We start from the raw sequence: 21,381 nt of genomic DNA on the forward strand, positions 1-21,381 counted from the left end.
ACATGACATTGACCATCCTCCACAAGCTCAAGATACATAGAGCCTGTTCTCTGATGTCCATCACAGACCATAGGGTTGTCTCTTTTATGTTTAGGGAGCCTTCAGCATATGCTTTAACCACTGGTTTATCTCTGCTGTGCATTTCGTGGCTAGGCAATACAGTGGTTTGCTACACTATTAACAACTGGCAAAGTGCCCATTGTTATGATGAGCAGAGGATGAAGGGAAGGTTTATATACTGTGAAGACCTGCAGAGTGAAGAGGGCTGGAAGCCTCTGCAGATAGATATTGCACACTCTTGCACAATCTCTGCCAGCCTGGCCACCTAGCATGAAGAACAGAAAATAGGTTTTGCTCACACAGTGTCTCCCCAAAAAAACAACCCCAAACAGCACATTGTGGGGGGAACCACTTCTCCATATGGGAGTAACCATTCAGTTTTATGGGAGAAAAATAATGGGTTATATTTGGTGTCACTTCTGAAGCAGGTGTGTAATACTTGTAGAAGCAGCTGGTGGGGAAGAATGGCACCAAAGGATTAAGTACCCTCTCTCCAAGCATTACTGCTCAAAAGCAATTTGGGGTAAGTGAAAAGGTAACAGGAGAGCCAGTCCACAGGTCTCCTGCATAAAGTGTAGTTTGACCTCAATATTTTAGATGTCTGCTTGTCCCTTTTTTGTTTTTCTCAGTGGAAAGGTCAAGCCTGAATAACTGTTTATTTAGCAACAAACAAATGCAGCAAAAATCAGCCCCAGCTCATATGAAAAACCTTGGGACACATAAATTCACAGAAGTGGTTTCGGCTTGAGAGGGTGCGGCAGTGGTCCACAATTCAAGCAAACAAAATGTGTTGCTATAGAAACAGGGCATTTAAAAGTAGAACACACACAAAATCACACCAGTAAAAGAGCTTCTATTTCCAAGCTGAAAATGTTTATGACCAGAAAAGGCAAAGTGAGTTATCAACGTGTTCAGTTAAGCAAATGGTGCTAGTACTTGATGAGATATTTTAGGCTGCACAGGTACTCATCATCATCATCATCATCATCATCATCATCATCATCATGTCATCTACCATTCATAGGGGAGGAAACATGCTGCCTTGGGCTAGGCAGTGCTGTGTTTTAGTTAGTTCTAGCGCTCCTTAGCCTCTTTTCTGCCATTTGGTATCTATGGCACTTGCAGTAGCACATCAGGTGACTTGGCCAAATTGATCACTCAGGCTGTTCTCTGAACAAGCTTAACAGGAGTGGATGGAATGGTGCCAGCCTGGCAGTTTGATAAAAACACACGAGTGATTTCAAAGGAATTAATCTGATAACACAAATGCTTGAAAAGCAAGAGGAGCAGTGGAAGTGGTAGAGAAGCTGGAGAACTAGAAAGTCTGGATTTACTACTTAGAACAAAAAAATACCATGAAGCATCCTCACTCACCCACCTCAAAGTGGTTTCCTTTGCTACAGAAGTCATGCCTTAGTATGAAGCCTTAGCAAAGAGCCATTGCTTCTCCTGTGCTTACAATGCCGTTTTCCAATTCCTGACCAGCGGGATATATCCTTATGTGTCTTCTGTTGTTGGCCTTACAACACAGCTTCAACAAGAACAATCCCTGAAAACTGATCAACCACACAAGGAGAATTGTGGGGTCGTTCTGCTAAGTGGGCCACACAAACACATTCAATTCTACAGTTTGAAAAGAAATAGAAGCTATAAACTCTGAACAGATACATCTTGTATCAAAATGTCGTGTTTCAATTTGGGGCAATGAAGAATCATGTTAGCATTCAGAGACAGATGGGTTTTAGAATTTAAAAGAACTAAAAAAAACAACATCATCATGTACAACTTAACTCTTATTCTAAAGCTGAAACAGTCAAGAGCCCTTGACAGATGGCAACGTCTTACAAAGTTCCTTCTAGGAACACATCTTCAGTGGAGTGTTTCTTACAAGTATAACATTTTTATCTCACACAATATGAACAGCATACACAACTCATCCATCAGTTCAATCTTTAATTAATGGAAGGATTCTGTATACCTTCAGTTCCAATAAATTCTTGTTTATAAGCAAATTGCCATAGAAACAGCTGCAAACTATATTTGAAATAAACAACTGGAGTTTTCCCCATTTCATATATAGGTTACACTTCTCATTAAAATAATTAAAATAATAAAGCCTATGTTGATTGCATATCTTCATGCACAGTGCCTCAGTCCAAAGGCAGCATTTGAAGGAAGACTTTTTAAACCCAATATGTGGTACCAATATAGAAAGCAGTGATGGGGGCTATGCCTCTTGATGGTGGCTCAGTTTACAGTGCTCAGAGGATGCTCACTCTAATGGGCAACCTATGACCACTTAGATGCTGTTGGGACTAAAACTCCCATCAGCCAAAGCCAGCATGGCCAATAGTAGTGTAGCCTAACAACATTTGGATGGTTATAGGTTCTCTATCCATGCTATAAGTATGGAAAAGTTGGGACTTAGACATATTCAAGGGTATCCCCCCTATTGCAAAGGGTAGACTTAGGGGACAGAGGACGAGGCTGATTTTGATAAAGCATCTCCTCCTGCCATGTTTTGTATTCCCTCCCCAGGCCCCATTGCTTATTTTAAATTAGCTGGGCCAAACTATGTAACATACATACCATCTAATTTAGCCCCTAGTATGGACGCTAAAGCAATCCTTACACCAGGGTAGTGAGCAAGGTGCTCTCCAAATGTTTTTGGACTGCAACTCCCATTATCTCTGACCCTTGGCCATGCTCGCAGCAGCTCATGGGCATTGTAGTCAAACAACCTTTGAAGGGCACCAAATGGGCAAACCCAGTCCCATAAGAATGTGGGGTGAGGCACAGGGACCATTAGGGGAAAGAAGTGGCACAAACGAGCCTTGGATCCTAAAGCTAATAGTTCACAGAAGGAATGTTTCCTGTCCCAAACATCCCCAGAATCCCATCCAACACTGTTCAGGGGCCCATGAACCTCCTTTTCAAGATTTCCTTCCATAGAACCTTCATTAAGGTAAACTTATCATAGTCATAGATTCTAGCCTACAAGTACTGCTGATTCAATAATTACTGTGGACAGTATTTAGACAGGGGTAATGCACAGCCAATGAACAACTAACACCTATAACCACAAGGCAGTAAGAAAAAAAAAAAGCTGGATAACTTCATTGCTACCATTGAATTGGTAGTGAAACATACCCCTAAGCAGCAGGAATAGATCAAGGCAAGCATAAAGCAGGTTGGAATCTGCAGGCAGATTTCTAGGTAATCCAAAGATCAGCACGGGTTTCTGGCTTGTCATGGTAAAAAACCTTTTTTCCACCCTAAGTGAGGTTACTGAAATCAAGAAAGCTTTGGGAAACAGGAGACAATTTACCTGTGAAAGGGTATGTATGTGAGCGCAGGCACTGAAAACCAATTCCTAGGCTGAGTATGTACTCAGATCACTTTAATCTGCAATTCTATGCCTGGCACCATTTTGCAATTGGTTCTCATTGGTGGCAGTCAGGGTTCTATTGGCAAGCAAAGCAAGATTCTGCAAGAATAAAAGCTACCTACCCTGACATAGACTGGTCTTGGTGGATCATTCCCAAATCTTACAACCTGCCAATTATGTGTTGCCTTTGAAAAGTATACTGAATGGACCCCAAGAACAGGGTGGGAAGCAGTGATTTATAGATAAGCAGTATAAACCCTTGCTTCCCCCAAACCACTATGGAGCTGTGTATACATTCCACTGCTGTGTGAGATGCATTTCAGTGCAATTAGGCAATTCTTGCCACTTATCTGCATCTTCAATGCCAGGGTACTCTGAGACATACAGAGGTGTGTTTTTTTTTGAAGAATGTGCTGCAGGATGCTCCTAGGCGAGGCCAGGACACTCTCCAAATGCAGTAGAATACATTTGAGAATAAAGTTGAGATAGTAGGAATTTTTCAACAATTTATCAATTAACAGCATGGAGAGCACCAGTATGCACAGCACGAGGCTCTGAAGACAGGGATACCATTTCCAAATCCTATTACTGGGGCATTTAATGGTTTCAGGAGACTCAGTTCTTTATACTGTGCTCACATACACTTCAGGTTTTTGGGAGACAGGCCTTATGTGTGCTACTGCAGTACCTCAAGTTGTGATTTGATTATTCCCTCTGGGGTTAACTGAGAAGATTCTTATTCATATAACCATTTTTTTATGTAGCACAGTACAAACAAAAAGCCCAAATATAGTCATTCTCCTCTGTCAGGAAAATCCTCTCTCAGCTTGCCTGAGGGAAAACTTGTTAAAAGTGGTGCTTGCAGATTAGCAAGAGCTCAAGATATTTGATTCAAACCAGTCATACTAAAATTAATGCTCTACAGGGAAATTTGTTTCTCAATAAAACAAAAATAGTTTACCACCAAGCACTACACATTAGCAAACAGTACTAGAAAAAGGCATCACTCATCACTGGGAACTTGCAACTGTTACAGGCTCTCATTATAGCAGCCTCTTTCTTCTCTCCCTTCAAATGCTGGCATCATAATACTGAACTGAAATCAGGCTTCTCTCACCCAAACCAGCAATAATCTCTGGCCTCACAGCAAGAGCACAGTACCACAGAACATTTCATTCATGTGCGCATTGCCTCAGAGTCTGAATACATTGTCCTAAATGTCAGATTTACACGGGCTTCCCTGGAGTGATATTCCTTGGGTACGCGATGCTGAAACAAAGAACCAAAACAAAGTTAATCTGCTATCCATACACAAAACGTTACTCTAAGTATATACAAAAATATTTATATTCTTGTCTATCTCACAACTTCAGTCTGGACTTACTTTTAAGGCTAAATACTTTTTCAAAGCTTTTTTTAAACAATACAAACAACAAAAGCTCAATTTCATTTTGCTTTGCTTTTTGAAAGTTATTTCTCCAATATTAATATTCGTTATTGCCACATGAGATTGCCACGCAGTGCTATTTAAGCAAAGTGTTACAAGGTTTCTATCCCACTCTTACTGGTTTATCAGAAAGGATATTATAAAATTATAAAGTAAGATCTCGGAGTTTTGTGAATTGTTGACTGTTGCACAAGAAGCAGTCCAATTCCATAGGAAACAACTCTCCATAATTCCCACTCCTGAAGATATTTTATTTGTTCGTTCACTTTCAATCTTAGGTTCCCCAATGATTATGCCTTGTAGAAATCCAGGGGGAAGAAATGGCACCCAACCCCGGGGAGTTCAGGGGGGAGGTGAACTATTTCCACTTCTGTTTAAACAGTCTCACCTGCCAGTCTTCTTGAGCTGCTCCTTCCATCATAAGCAGCGTCCCATGATCCAATGGTATATGCACCCTCTGCACATAAGTAAAGTCGTTGTTTTCTTCCTGAGAAGAGAAACATTATGTACAGCCAGTGTATAATTAACAGTTGAGCGATGTTAGCCTGAGAGATAGAAACTTCCCAAGGTGTTCCAGCAAGCTCCATTACTTAGTGGGAATTTGAACCTAATCCATGGTTCCTAATCCAACATGCTAACCGCTATACCACACTAGTGTATCAACTACAGGCAACTCCCAATTTACACGGGGGTTATGTTCTTAGACATCGCACACGTAGATTTGAAACACCATTGGGAAAGCCTGCAAACACCCTCTAATGCCATGGAAACTCTTGAAGAACCCTTGAAAAAACCAGCAGCGCTTACCAGACCACCAAATTCCACCATAATCGCTCCCTCCAAACCTATTTTCTCAAACTCTTAACTCTCCACAAGGCCTCAAAGGTTGGTGGAAAGCATCTCAGGATTGCACTTGCAAAGGCTTTCCTGACTCTTTTAGGGCCATTTCTGCCATTTTTATGTCACTTTGGCACAATGCACACGTCAATTGGATGCACCTACATTGGAGCTGCCTGTATGTATATCAACTCTTGCTGCGTGTGAAGGGGATAACTCCATCTCGTCAGGTGGAATGTGTTAGGCAGAGCTGGAGAAGCTGTGGCCCCCAGGTTTGTTGGTCCACAACCCCCATCAGCTCCACCCAGCATGGCCAACATTCAGATCAATTGTTTAAGGCACTAATACCCCACACTTTCAGTAAAAATTGGTTCTTGGGGCAGTTTACCAAAACCATGATTGAGGTTGTAGCTCAATGACATCTGAAGGAATGCAGGTTTCCCTCCCTGATCTAATTCTCAGCACTGCTATCCACTTTTTTTACAGCTAACCTGCTGTACCTAAATGTATCTGGCCCTGTTTTTGACTTACTATAGTAATCTTTTTCAAGCAAGGTTCTGCTCCAAGGAATCTTGAACATTATCTGGAGCTCTTGAATGGGAAGCTCAGCAATGGGGCTTGGATGTCTGCAGGTTCCCTATTTCTGATCTGTACTAGTCCTTGGGAAACAGCAGGCACAAAACTTGTGTTTTGGAAAAGTATATTTGGGTCAGATGTAGTATGTTTGGCACAAAACCAGATTGTGAGAAGTGGCAAAGACGAAGGTTACCAATTTTTGTTTGACAGAAAATCCCAAGATCAAAGAGTTGAATGTGATGCTGGGAACAAGCAATGGATCACATGTCCCATGAAAAGCTGAAACAGCTGCCTTTCACAAACTGAACTTGGGGGATAAACAATGGCATTAACACAAAGCAGGGCTACAAGTTTACTGGGTAAAATCCAGCAACTGGCCTGGACAGGGGGCAGAAATCAAGGAAACTGAAGGCATTCTTTGAAATTCATGTATTTGTAGCATCCACTTGATGCTTAAAATGCTGTTTCTTACAATGGTTACCCACATCTCCGAGAACCTCAGGAATATATACTTCCACTGTTGAAAGCTGGGAGACCAGGGTTTAATCCCCACATGGCCATGAGCTCCCTGGAGAAAAAGGTGGCATATAAATGTAATGAACAAATAATTAAAACCAACCTGTACAGTGGAGAAATGATGCTGGTGATGGAAAGGGGGGAAACATTGGGGAAAGATATACGGCTCTGTATATCTGTGTTATAAGCAGAGGTATAGGAGCAGGCTAGCACTGCCAATTCTATTGTGCTCCTCCCAACATATATATCTCAGACTATTTTTTTTAAGTTTAGGGTCAGCATAACCCTTAATTGGGGCTAGTGTTGATTAATGAAAGTCAACAATGAAAGAGTCATCTACGATGCATGATCTGGCCCAGAAGAAGGTTGCCAACGTGCTGTGCAGCACAGACTTGGCTGGATGATGTGTCTGAGCAAAACAATTGCCCAGATGGCTTTGGCAGGATATTTTATCAGGCATCAATCGGGGTGGGAGGGAGGCGGAGCAGCAGTCATCTAAGAAAGCAATTTAGCTGACATAGGAAGCACCTAGTGCAGATTTTATCCAAAATGACTGCATCCCTGTAAGAGAGCAAACCAGCCATTCTCTCCATTTTTGCACTGTTATCATGCATGCATTCTATTACTATTAGCCACAAGAAAATCACCATCACCACTACTTATATCCACCACCACTACTTATATCCTGCTTTTCTCCGAAAGTGCTCAGAATGGCAGACATCTTCTAAAGTGGCTTACAGGTATACTTCATCTAAAGCGTGAAGATAATTTTTCCTTAGTGGCTGCTGTGACTAAGAGGGAAGGGAGAGTACTATACTATTGTTAATAAACAATATAAGCGGAGACCGTATGGAGTCAAACCCATTTTTCTTTTTTATTCCTCTTATGACCCTCCAATTCTGAGTTAAGTGTTATATTCCACAGATATTGGGTCCAAGTTTCTGTGTGGAGGAGAGGGGTGGTTTTCCCCCAATTGGAAGTAGCCGCTTGTCTTGCTGCTGTCATAGGAAAGACCATCAACTCTTTATGCTTGACATTTGGATTGATACCATTTTCCACTGATGGCAGGGCTAACATGGGATCGGGCACAAGATGTTGCTCCATAATAGCAGATGACAATGAAAAAAATGCAATTCCAGAAATACTCCATCATTATATTAATTCACCCTAGAAGCCTAGACCCTTCAAACTGCCCCATTTCTTCCTTTACAGGGAACCCACAACAACTTTCCCTTTTAAGGCATCAACCCGGGAGTAAGTTCTAGGGAACACAGTGGAACTTACTTCTGAGGAAACATGTACAGGAGTGCACTATTAATGCTTCATCAGCAAAGCAAGAGCCTTTCTCTACAGTTCCTGCTCTCTGAAATATCTTTTATCTTTTGTAGACAATGAATAATTCTTACAAGCACAGGGGACTGGACCTTGCTCAGTGCCTCATTGTAAGGACAAAGTTAAACAGAGGATGAGTTTCCAACCATGTTTGCTCTTTGTATCCTTAGAGTATCATGGACATTGTTATCTAACACATATATAACCCAACTCCTCCTTCCACCCCCCCCTTGGAGCTGTTTCCTTGGTTACCAGCAAAGCAGCAGAGCTGCTGTCTGCCATCTAGCTATTATAGTTCAGTTTCATAGCTTACACTGCAGTGTAGATTTAAAGCTAGTCGGTTAACTGCATTGGACTAATTCCTTAAGCAAATGCAGGGCTCTGCAGCAAAACTTCCCTACGGAACAGGGAGTTTCTGTAGAACTTAGGACCTACTGCTTAAACCAAAATCTTGGATATACCAGGATCTTTCTAAAATTAAAGGCCTCTTTACAAAATTAGCCACAGTGAACATAATACATGCAATGAATCCACACTAATTTTTAGAACCCTATACTCTGTGTGTGCATAATAGCGCATGTATAGAGACTTTGCAAGGAGCCACAAATGACTCAGTTACATATCTGTGTTAAATAATACTCTGGATCATAAATCCAGCATTTTACAGAAGCATCAATGCCTCAGGCTATTCACCATGCCAACTTGCTTAAGGGGCTTGTGTGTCTGTCACTTCAGTATAGAACAAACATTGATTTCTGGCTTATTGCTCATGGTTAGTTTCAAACAAACAGACCATGATCTTGATTTGGGCCAAACAACAAGCCATACTATGACGTGCTTGAAATATGCAGGTGTTACATGGAAAGACCCAAGCCACTGGAGGAAGCATATTCACTATTAAACCATGGTTTGTTTGTTTGTTTCATTAAATTTATACACCACTTAATTGCAATGATAGAACAACTTTAAAAAGTTTAACTATGGCTCATTGGGCCATGTGAATGGGGCCTTTATAAAAACCAATCAATAAACATTACAAACCAAGCAAGACTGAGAGGAAGACAGCACCCTGGGAAGGAAGGTAGGATCTAACTGGAGAATCACTCTGTCACTATAGAAGACACTATGGAAGTCACCCCAGCCGATGCCACCTCTGTAACAGCTAAAAATTAAAGCCTGTGGGGCTGTAGAGGACGATCCAATGCTTCCTAGAGTGGAGGTGGAAGCATCCACCACTTCGCCCCAACAAGAAAGAAATTGTAGATGGGTGGCAAGCCCTTTGTGCTCACCTCTCAGAAGAGGAGGAAAAGGAGGGAGGAATCTAATCCCCCCTTCTTCTTCTTTTGTATTTCTACAAAGAAAGAACAGTAGAAAGAGTGAAGTAACAGAAGAAGAAAATTGCTAAGCCAAGATGAAGGAGTAAGGCAAGCCAAAGCGGACTGTGACTGCTTGGTGGAGGCAGGAACAAAAAACTGAAGAGGGTCCAGAGTATTTCCTATAAAAACTACTCATGCCTTTGTCCACTAAAGGCGCAAGCTAAATTTTATTTATATATTTAGGTTTTAGTAGTTTTTTATGCTGTTAGTTTTATTCTACTTTTGTAAGTTGCATTTTATGGCTTAAATTATGTATCTTTGGTAAAGTTTATGAGTTGCCTTGAAAACCTTTATTGGCTGAAAGAAAGTATAGAAATAAACTCTAAAGAACCAAACTACAGAGCAAAGTAATTCCAACTAAACATATAATCAGAAATGCCAGTAGTGATTGATAGGACACATCTAGGATGACCACTTTAGTATTCCATCGCCAGTGAAAAAATTATACTTCTTCCAGATTAAGTTTGTTCCCACGGCGCCTTTTACACACAAAACTCCTTGCCCAGACTGAAAGAAACCTAAAACGGTTTTTGCTAGCTGAAAGAGCGACTGTTTCAAGGCAAAATGCAGCTAAACAAGTTTTCCATTAGACTTTATTTCAGGGAGAGACCAAGTAATGCAATGTTTTGAACCAACTTAGTGAGTAAATTTGAAAACATAGCAGAGACCTCTTTTGCATCCATAATTGCAGTATTTACTAATGCAACCCCACTTAAGCAGGGGTTATGTTCCCGGTTACTGTGCGTATACATGAAATTGCATATAGTGGGGAACACCATCTAAAAAGCCTCTAACATCTTCCGAATTTCTGAAAACCCTTTAAAAAACCAGCAGCACTTACTAGCTACTGCTATTTCCCCCACTGTTTTTGTGCCATTTTTGCGCTCTTTTCAGGCTGTTTTTGCCCTTTTAGCGTCCTTTAGCAGTTTAAATCAAATTATTTATTTCCTGGCCCCATTCGTATATGTGGTTGCACGTGAGTCAAGCACGTGTAAGTGGGGAGTTGCCTGTACATAGACAATAATGTACTTATTACATCACTACAGAAACAATCACTACCGTCAGGCAACATCATCACTCCTATACTAGCAAGAGTAATAGATTTGAGGAAGCAGCTGAGACTAGCTTTAAAGAGTTAATGCTCTTTGAGCCCACCCTAGAAGTGTGGTGTAATAGTTATGCATGTTGAACAAAGACCTGGAGACCAGGGTTCAAATCCTCAGCCAGCCATGAAGTTCACTGGGTGACTGTCTCTCAGCCTAACCTACTTCACAGTAAAATGGGGACGAAGAGAATCTTGTATGCCACCAGCAGCAATGGCCCAGGGACTACTGACTACCTGCACAGAAACCATGTTACACTATGCAATTTAGAATAACCAAATACAAGGTCAACTCCGTAAAGGCCTTTCAGCTGGTTTACACAGTTCCCTACAACGTAGAAAAGCCAACACACTTACAGGCAAAGGCTTCTTCCTCATCTCAAACACCCGGGTGGCACCAAGGCTGAGGGAGGCAATGACAGGGTTTCTTCCCAGCTCAGGCTCATCATCACTGTGCCAGTCAACACTGTCCTTCTCATTTCGATATAGGTTGCACAGCAGAGAGTTGAAGGAGTGCTTCGTGAAATCTTCAATGCGATCCTTCAGCATGGTCAATAGTGGGTGCCACTGAAAGTTTGTTCCCACAGAAAAAAATGGACAGGAAAAAACCCGGATTAACATGGGAAGAAGTACAAGTCATATGCAGAGGGAGAGATGGGGGCATGAAAGAAAAATGCAAAGCATCGAAGGGAGATTTCCAGGGCATCGAAAGGCTTGGAACAGCTGGCAAAAGGACCAACTGATCTCAATCCATTGTTAGAGAACACTGAATAATGGATCAACTTCTCCAGAACTTTCCACGCCAACTTGTGCCATGTTCTCAGCAGTTTGTTCATATGCATTAAACTGACATTAAAAGACATGCCTGGGAGCTATGCCATCAGCCAAGGCCTCATAATGCCACTCCAACGCTTCAGCCAATGTGGCCAGATTGGCAGTGAAACAGAGAGCCAAATGCAGCAGGATAGGAAAGGGCATGTGTAACCTGGCACTCTTGTGCACTTCAGTTTTGAAGCTGTGCTGGTATCTGTGCACTTCTCACACAAATACATGCTCCTTGCCAAATAAGTGTTGTATTTTCATTGTGCCAAACACACCTCCAATAATTTTGTTGTATTGTACTGAAAAAGGGGGAAATGGTGAGGAAAATGGTAGAAGATAAGTGGGACTATGAAGGGGCCCAATTAAGCATCTTAACTAGAAAAAGCAGAAAAAGTTAATAAACTGTTAGAGAGTAAGAAATGGGTTTTGCTATGTTTGGGGCATGCACATGTATTACACATTAGATTATCAAAGTGAAATAAAAGTTGCTTAGCCTCTAAGAGTTGTCAAGAACTGAATCCATTACATATTCTTCTTTGGGGCTTACTAGGAACACCCATATATTACCATGCTTATTACGCTATTTTATTCTAATTGCTTCTCAGACATGTTATACCACATTTCTTTATTCCTTTCTTGCTGTATAGTGAGCTCTGCTATTGTTGTCTGTATTTTTAACTTTATTTAAAAATAAAATTCCATGAGCAAGTCACATGTGCAAAGAAAAAAAAAAGCTATTTTCATTTTGATTCAAAACACATATTCATAACCTCTTCCAGTTTAGTTGCTGGGATTTTTTTGTTTTTCACAATCTGAAGAGGTGCTATTCTTAACATACCAGTATAAACTCCTTCATGAAAATCAGAGAGCCTGGCATTATTACACCAATAGTATTTTCCAACCATAGTATTTTTCTTATAATCATGTACCACCTACCTGGAGCCTGTAAATTGCTCATAGAACTCACTGAATGTGTGCACCTGCACTAAAATATTTAAACTAGTTTCAAGCCTATAAAATTTCATGACCCATAACTAATGAACAACTGGAGAAGTTAAGAGATCCCCTAATGAAGAACTTACAGTGCTGTATCAATAGCACAATATCAAGGGTGTACTCTAGGCAAAATGACGTATTTTAAGCCAGCTGAAATTCAAGTGTAGAGGAAATCCTACCTGGGATGGGAGAACTAACCCTGATCTCCCATTCTAACATGTCACCTGACAGCAGGAATACAAAGTGTTTTGATCGCTGTATGATTCTCTCTCCACTTCCCCCTTTCACTGCAGCATTCCAGTTAGTGAGCTCAGTGAACAAAGAATCTCAGAAGGCAACAGGCATTCTTCTGTAGCCAAGGAGTAACTGCTGTCCAGTTGTTATGGAAAAAGTCAGCAGGCTACCATATTATTAAACTTCTATCCTACTCATCCTTCCAAAAGAGCCCAGTGCGGCATCACAACAGCTGTACTGCTCACTTTTAATAGTGAGATTCAGATAAAAATACTGTATTGTATGTAGGCAAAGTTATTTTAACTTCTGCAAGTACACATGTTCAGGCATATATACATACATCAGCATTTGCCTTCATTGTTAGCCTGGAGTAAGTATATGGAAGTTCACCATACCAAGCTGTGAGTCTGGGTTCATCATAAGACAGATCTAGAGAGAAAGAAAGGAAAAACAAAATATCTGTGACCCCCATATAAGTAACCCATATATTGACCAAAGTACAGTTTGGTAAAGATCCTTGGCTTGATAAATGAAGTTTCCTCCTCCCCAGTTCCATCTGCAATTACTCTCTCTGCATTTACTCAAAGATCAGTAAAAACACTCCTTACACAGAGAAAGAAAGCCTATCGATCCACTTAGCCGAATATGGTCTACATCAAGGGCAGCCATCATAGTTCACTCAAGATGTTTGTTGGACTACAATCCCCATCATCCCCAGCCAGCATGGCCAATGGTAAGGGATGACGGGAATTGAAGTCCAGCAACAACTGGAGGACATCACATTGGCTGGCCTACAATAACTGGCAGCAGTTATCTAGGGTTTCAAAAAGAGGCATTTCCAGCCCTACCTGAAGATGCCAGTGATTGAATCAAGCAGGCACTTCAGGACATGTTTGATGTGGCTGAGGGAGAGATTTTGTAGGCTGTTCATTTTATCTGCTGTGTCATCTTGCTTGCAATACAAGACTATAAAAAGATACAACACAACTGCCCCCAAGTGGACAAAACTAACATACTTCTGCCTGCAGTAATAATAATATATATTGGTACACCACAGCTGCAACTAGGAGATGTATTTGAAGGTTTTCCTTTAGGGAAAGCCTATCAAACTCTATGAGCCACTGTTGACCCTTGGTGATAAGCACAAATTATGGCCTTGGTGTCAAACCCAAAATCTCATTGTCAGGCCCTGTTCAAGGGGCAGCTAACTGTAGGACACGCTTTTGCTACAGATTGTGGTTAACTGTGATCCTAAGCTATTAGAAAACCATTGGCTCAGCAGTCACACTGTGCTGAAAGCACCAGGGAGGAACAAAGCAGGTTCAAGCTGCTCTCTGGGAGACAGCATGTCTGAGCAGCCCCAGTAAGCCATCGTTTGACTTACTGTGACATGCGAACAAAGCCATGATGAATAGAAGGAGCATTCTAATATTTTTCAAAATATGCAGGAAAGCATCCTTAGAATGCCCACATGAGGACTAGGAAAGGACAGCGAGAATGGTCTTGGTGCTCCTTGACCTGTTCCAAATGGTACCACTCTCAGTGACTGCCACTGCTTGGGACCCTTCACAGCTGCATGGCCTCAGCCACCAGCTTTCTACTCCAGAAGCAGGCAGTTGTAATGGGCCGGGAGCGACAATATTTTCTCTCCCACATCATCCACCACCAGGTAAGCTCGTCCAGGGGTGCATGGGCTTCCAACAACTCCAAAACTGCTACAGCCAGCAGTGACAATGCAAAAAAGGGGTTGGGGCTAAAGCAATGTGTCAGCCTAGTGGGTCCTGGCAGACGCCACGGTAACAGCAGGCCTGGCCACAGTAAAAGTGGGCAGTTAAACGAGAACGACTGTACCATTACCCTGCCTGATGTGCGTTCTCTGCCTCCAGGGGATCTCTTGGAGGAGTTGTTCAAACATCCAGTCTGCTTCGTTTAAGTCAATGAAGCCAGGAATCAAATGAATCCTAGCACAGGAAAAACTGGATTATACAGGAGCATTGCGAGATCCGTCTCCCAAGCATTTTAACGTACAAATGCATTTCAGTTTAAGTGCAAGTGCTAACTTTGACACATGGCTGTCATTCAAAGCTAGTTAGCAGTTTATGATTTTTTTAACTCTCTTTACCAAAAAACTTTATTAAGACATCTTCAACAGACCAGCTTGCTATCAGTGTTTTTTTCCGTAGGAACCTGGAAAAGTACCTCTAACATTAGATACCGAAAATGAAGCTTTTATGGCATATCCAAAGAATATTTTTGAAAATGTTTCTATGCTGCCAAGCGTATGCAGGCAATTAAAAAAGAAAGCTCCTTTCATTAACAGTTAGCTGATGATCTCTGATTTTAGCTTTCACGTTGTTTTTATTGTATATAGACATTGTTATAAACCACTTCGATATTTTTAATAAAATAGCGGTAGATAGTTTTATAAATGAATATATAGATAAAAAGTGACCATATTTTGAAGAGAAAATAAGGAAAATACAGTGATTCACAGGAAGATCAGTGGAGTAGCTAGCTCAGAGATTTTCCAGCCATTTCTGCTTCCAGTCATTCAGGTAATATGCAAGTAAAACTTGGGAAGCAAGAGCCTTTCCCTCTATTACTGTCTAGCATAGTCCACATTCAGTGCACTGAAGTACACGCTTTCTGTAGCACCAATGCGCCAGCCAATTCAGTACTGGCCAGAATCCAACTGCATTATTCTGCAATAATAACAAAGGAGAGTTTTTATCTGCTTACCGAGATATTCCTGATGGCGATGTGCTGATCTCATACACACCCTGATTCCTAAGAACAAGGAGGAAGAGAAAATCAGACAGGTATGGTTGAGCAGGCATACGTGATTCAGGGAAAGGGCTAGGGAAAGAAAGTCTACTAAATGACCACTGAGGCCATTCTTTTGCCGTGGAAAAGCTAATATGAAAGAGAAGGTGTTGTCCATATCACTATATGTCAGAAGAGCACCTTATTCTACAATGAATTCAAGTTGTACTTACTCTATTCTTTTGGGCTCTGGGGGTCTACGCACCACCTAAGGGGGAAAAACAACAACATTCTGTACAGCAGGCACATTCAAGTAAGTCAGCTAAAAAGGGGTAATTTGGTAACCCAGTAATAATCCTGCATGTGTTTTCATGGATTGGTTACTGTAAGCAGCATTGCCAGCCTTTGAGCTGGACAGTATATGTTATTTATTTAAAATATTTCTAGCTCGTCCTTCATCCAAGGTACTCAGGCAGGAAACGGTAAAACCGCAGTTAGAAATAACAATCCATAGCAAACATGAACAGAATAAAATTCACAGTACAATTCATCATTAAATGGTAGACTACAAAATCCAACTGAGTATTAACAACCTCCCAAGGCCTAAGTGAACAACCATGTTTTAAGCTGGAGTCTAAATGGAAAAAAAGGAGTAAGACCATGCTGAAATTCAGAGGGGAGTTCCACAACCAAGGTGCCACCACTGAGAAGGCCCTTTGCGACATCAATGCTTAACGTATGATTCCGGCAGTGGCTTGCTAAGGAAGAGCTTCCTGGTAGATCTTAACACCAAGGCAGAACTATATAGGGAGAGGCTATACTTCAAGTATGCCAGCCCCAAGTTACTTAAGGCACTGTAAGTCATCAGCAGTATCTTGAACTCAGACCAGAAAAGTATAGGCAGTCAATGTAATTGTTTAAGAACAAAATTAAATTTGGATCCAACTGATTACTTCACTCAGCAACTGAGCAGCTGTATCTTGTGCTAGCTGCGGTTTCTGAGGAGTCTTCAAGGGCAACCCTATGAGATTGTAGATTACATTAAAGGTAAAGGTACCCCTGCCCGTACGGGCCAGTCTTGACAGACTCTGGGGTTGTGCGCCCATCTCACTTAAGAGGCCAGGGGCCAGCGCTGTCCGGAGACACTTCCGGGTCACGTGGCCAGCGCGACATCGCTGCTCTGGCGAGCCAGAGCCGCACACGGAAACGCCGTTTACCTTCCCGCTGGTAAGCGGTCCCTATTTATCTACTTGCACCCGGAGGTGCTTTCGAACTGCTAGGTTGGCAGGCGCTAGGACCGAGCAGCGGAAGCGCACTCCGCCGCAGGGATTCGAACCGCCGACCTTTCGATCGGCAAGTCCTAGGCGCTGAGGCTTTAACCCACAGCGCCACCTGCGTCCCTGTAGATTACATTACAGTAATCTAACTGGGAGGTTATCAGAGCACGGATTATTGTGGCCAGAAGCTTTCCCCATCCACTAAGGACACCTGAGCCTCTGGTGACAATGCCAAATATATGAGCAGACCCAGAAAACAAGCCTGCTCCTTCAAGAGGGGTACAACCCCTTCAAGAACAGATTGAATACCTTATACCCAGACCCTAGCACAGCATTTCTGTCTTGTCAGGATTCAGCTATTTAATCTCTACCTCTTCTGGGGCTTTAAAAACAAACTGCCTTTCAGATGGAAGCTGCTCCTCTCTTCTCACCCGGGACTGTGTTGTGCTTGCAAAGGCTTGGTTCCTACGGCTGGAAGTTCCAGAAGCTAAGATAGAAAGAGAAAGAACCAGCCAAATCAGTTAATACACATTACTTGGTATTTCTGGTACACTTTTAAACAGACCGTCAGAAATGTAGCTTTGAGAGTGATTCCCAAAGCCAAAGATCCTAAATCCCTTCACAAAGAACATACCATTTTTTTGAGAACTGTATGTGAAATAATAATAAAAAATCCACTGCACAAGTGCCATGTATCTAGATCTTCAAAGCCTGCCCATGTAAATAACTACAAGATGAAGCTTTCCTTCTATACCCTTTAGGTATAATACAAGCAGAGACATGAAAGCCTAGCAAACATTTGGGCGGAGGAACTATCACCCCCCTTTCCCCCCTAAAGCATCCATACCCCCCACAAAATGGAGATAAAATTGGATTATGAAATATTTTCTTTTACAACGTTGAACAAAATGTTTGAGACAATGTGTTTATATATTTCTTTGCCGAAATTATTTCTAAAACTGTAACAGAAAAGACTTTTATATAAGCGTATGTTCAATATTTGATCATTACAATTCCATTATTTGATCAGAGTACAACTTTCAAATGCAACAATAAGACATGTTTCTGCCACTTATGGGGAACCTTCATTGTCACAAGCCTCCTTTGTTTGTGGCCCTCTTCTAGCTAGCATAGTTGGTGAATCTCTTTTTGTCTTCCTGAATATGTCTTACAAGAACTGGGGGTGGGACAACATACAGGGCAACCTAATTTTGTTACCAATTCAAGCTGTCACAAATCTGTTGAATCCAAGATGCAAAGGCAGAAATGTAAGTGATGATAGCACTACTTCTGAATTTGACAAAACAAGCAGCACACTTAGGACTTGATATTGGAAAGGTGCTTTCAAATGTTGCAGAATACCTTCAGGTATCTAGCCAAGGAAGGAAATCTGGAATTCTACCAAGCATATACTTCCTGCAACGCTGTGGCAAAGCCTTTTCACAACATAGCCTCTTCCTTCTTACCTACTTCAGATTTCTCCATCTTCTGCAGCATGTGAAAGAAACTGGGAAATGTTTGGAAATACGTGTATCAAATCAAGAAATAAGCTGGCATGTGAAAGAGTAGAAGCTGGTTTCAGTCTGGGCAAACCTTGTTTTTAGAAGTGCATGGTAAATTTGACAAATATGAAGAAAATGAAACTGATAGCTTATAAAGAAAGCCTAATTAAATTTTATGCAGTATTTCATGTACCTGAATAAACTGTACTTTTAATATAACAGACAAATAGTAATTCTATGGTAAACCAAGTTATACATAATGCAAAAGAAAGAATGAAAGGTTACTCTGGGTACCTTGAATGCATATACTATTCAAACCTGAAATCAGTCTTGTAATTGTCTTTTTACTTCAGATGTTTATCCCTAGGAAGCATAAAGGTTTATGCACACATATCTTCAGGCAGACCTAAATCAGTGTGCTTACTAACTTTAGGCAGTTAATATACTAACTTATGCTATTTACCTCAGGAAAACTTCTTAGGAAAAATTGGAGCAGCATCTATTAAGCAGAACCCCAGATATTGGAATGGCAGAGGAAAATGTTAGATCCACTGACTTTTTGAACAGCAAGTTCTCTCTCATACACACAGAGCACACCCTATGCCAACCACCCAGTCAAACTCTACTCATTTTTGGACAGAAATTCAGCAGAATGATCACCACATATTGTGCTGTAGGTGGAACTTGTAGTCCTATTTGAAAAGCAGGAAGAGATGCCACCAAACCAAGCATACAGACCTGTTGGGGCCCAAGGCCCGAAGAACAAAGAAGATTATTCCATTCTCTTTCTTTCATCTGGTTTGGAATGGTGCATGCTTTCTTATACAAGGAGCAGGATAGAGGATACAACATGCCTTTTGGTAATAGTCTACAAAGTTGTATTAATAAGGATTATCCCCTAAGGTTAAGGGGCTTAAGAACATTATACAGATCCAAGCTTAGGACTAGTAAAGAAAACCAGACACTTTTAATTTTGTTCAATTATATACATCTATATAAAAACAAAAACATGATCTTGCCTGCACGAGAAGCTGCTCTGTTATTAACTGGTCCAGCCCAGCCCCCCTGCACTCTGGCTCTTTGCCTTTTATCTTCCATTATCCTTTAGAGTATCTTCCAGACCCTGTTGCAAAGGATTTAGTTTTCTTTTCTGTTTTAAAATATAAAGGAATGATAATTAAGCACATTAAGATATCCACGAATTCTAGAGAGGTGATAGAACATAGCAGATAATAGCCTGTCTATAAGCCACAGGACCCCAGTTCAAATGTTAACTTGGGCCACATTCAAATCATACATATAAAGCTCTTTGATACGATTTTAAGCAATCATGGTTCCCCTCCTAAAAAAAATAATTCTGGGAGCTGTAGTTTGCTAAGGGTTTTGTTAGGAGACCCCTATTCCCCCCCAGAACTACAATTCCCATAGTTCCCTGTGAAGAGGGACTGATTACTAAACCACTCTGCGAACTGTAGCTCAATGAGAAAAATAGGGCTCCACTAACAATTCACAGCACATATAACAAACAGCTCTGAGAATTCTTTGGGGGAAGCCGTGACTGTTTAAAGGAGTATCATAGTGCTTAAGATGTATGATGTGAATGTGGCAGCCTTAAGACTTTACTTACCTGGAAAGTAAGCACTATTAAACTCAAGGGTAAATTACTTCTGGGCAGATATATGTAGGTTCATTCATGAACACGCTGCACGGCCTCAGGCAACCTACTCTCAGTTCCCAATGTGTGATGGTTACTGTGTCGAACTCAGACCTGGAAGATCAGGATTCATATCCAGCCCATGGAGCTCACTGGGTGACCTTGGGCCAGTGAAAATAAATGGGAGAGGGAAAGAAGCGTGCACGCCACACCTTGAGCTCCTGGAGGGAGTGAAGGCAATATATAAATCTAGCTACAAACAACAACAAAAATACTCGGGGAGAACTATTGCTTTGGAAGATGCAGTAGTAGCAGCAGCAGCACAGCTACGGAGCCGACAACCTGGAAGTGATCTCCCATTGAATCCAGTGGGACTTCCTGCACTGTCAGCGGCCTGGCCTCGAAGACGCAGGACCCCCCCCCCCTTTAAATCTCTTCAGAAGAGGCGAAACATACACCGGAGCGAAACCCGTGCACGCTCGGAACTACGCTGCAGCCTGAGGAAGGGAGGCAGAGAACGCGGTCGGGGTCTCTGTGTGTGTATAAATAAACACACACGCGCGCGCGCATAGATTTATGTATGTATGTATGGCGTCTCCCCTTCCTGAAGCAAAATTCAGGGCATAAGCAGCGGCAGCAAGGCCGCCTTTCTTTTATTTCCTCACAACTCGGCCTACCTAAAGCCCACCCACCGAACCTCCGCGCTCTTCCGACCTCTCCTTTCTTCCCGCCCTCCTTTTAACTACCATCCCTCCCGCCCCCCGCCGTCACCGGAGCTCCCACTCACCGGCGGCACAAAACACAGCAGCTCCCTCCTCCTCCGCCAGACACCTGCGGTAAAAGAGGCAGCCCCCCCCCCGCCTGCGCGCGCATGCTCAGGAAAGCCCCCGCCCCCTTCTGCCCCGCTGCGCGAATGGGAACCGTCAGGCGCCTCCCCCCCCCCCGCGCACGCCAGACCATTCCTTGCGTAGGCCCCGCCCCCTCTGCTGACACCGGGACCTCCGAGTAAGGTCCGGATGGGCGAAGGAGCCCTGCCGCAGAAAGCCCGCCGGCCTACCTAGCCTAGCATAGCATAGCATAGGGGAAGCCCCAGCAAGCAACAGCCTTCTCCCATCCCTGACCCCCAAGCAGCTGGCATCAGGGCCGTAGCTAGGGGGTAGTGAGGTGGGTCCATAAATATGTCTATAAATAAAAATATCTATTATTGCCTCATAAGAAAAGGTTTAAATAGAGGGTGAATGGAATGGGGGGCAGGGGCGGAAAGGCAGAAAGAAGAGCTAATTTGTCTGTGACTAGGGGGTGAAATGGAGGGACGCGGGTGGCGCTGTGGGTTAAATCACAGAGCCTAGGATTTGCCGATCAGGTTGGCAGTTCGAATCCCTACGATGCGGTGAGCTCCCGTTGCTTGGTCCCTGCTCCTGCCAACCTAGCAGTTTGAAAGCACGTTGAAGTGCAAGTAGATAAATAGGTACCACTCCGGCGGGAAGGTAAACGGCGTT

The 21,381-nt window shown here is 42.3% G+C and overlaps 1 protein-coding gene across 1 annotated transcript; it reads right to left on the bottom strand.

The window, feature by feature from the left end:
• Positions 1-1,729: 1,729 nt before the first annotated feature.
• On the bottom strand, positions 1,730-20,771 carry ALKBH3 (alkB homolog 3, alpha-ketoglutarate dependent dioxygenase). Its single transcript, XM_083752674.1, has 10 exons — positions 20,670-20,771; positions 19,248-19,378; positions 17,098-17,213; positions 15,683-15,717; positions 15,426-15,473; positions 14,544-14,647; positions 13,027-13,115; positions 10,992-11,201; positions 5,284-5,382; positions 1,730-4,717 (listed from the first exon to the last, which is right to left on the bottom strand). The coding sequence occupies exons 2-10, from the start codon at positions 19,324-19,326 to the stop codon at positions 4,625-4,627; spliced, it is 873 nt and encodes a 290-aa protein (XP_083608800.1). The 5' UTR covers positions 19,327-19,378; positions 20,670-20,771; the 3' UTR covers positions 1,730-4,624.
• Between the last annotated feature and the right edge of the window lie 610 nt (positions 20,772-21,381).

This window comes from Podarcis gaigeae (genome assembly GCF_964106915.1).
Source record: "Podarcis gaigeae genome assembly, chromosome: 1".
In the NCBI taxonomy this organism is placed as follows: Eukaryota; Metazoa; Chordata; class Lepidosauria; order Squamata; family Lacertidae; genus Podarcis; species Podarcis gaigeae.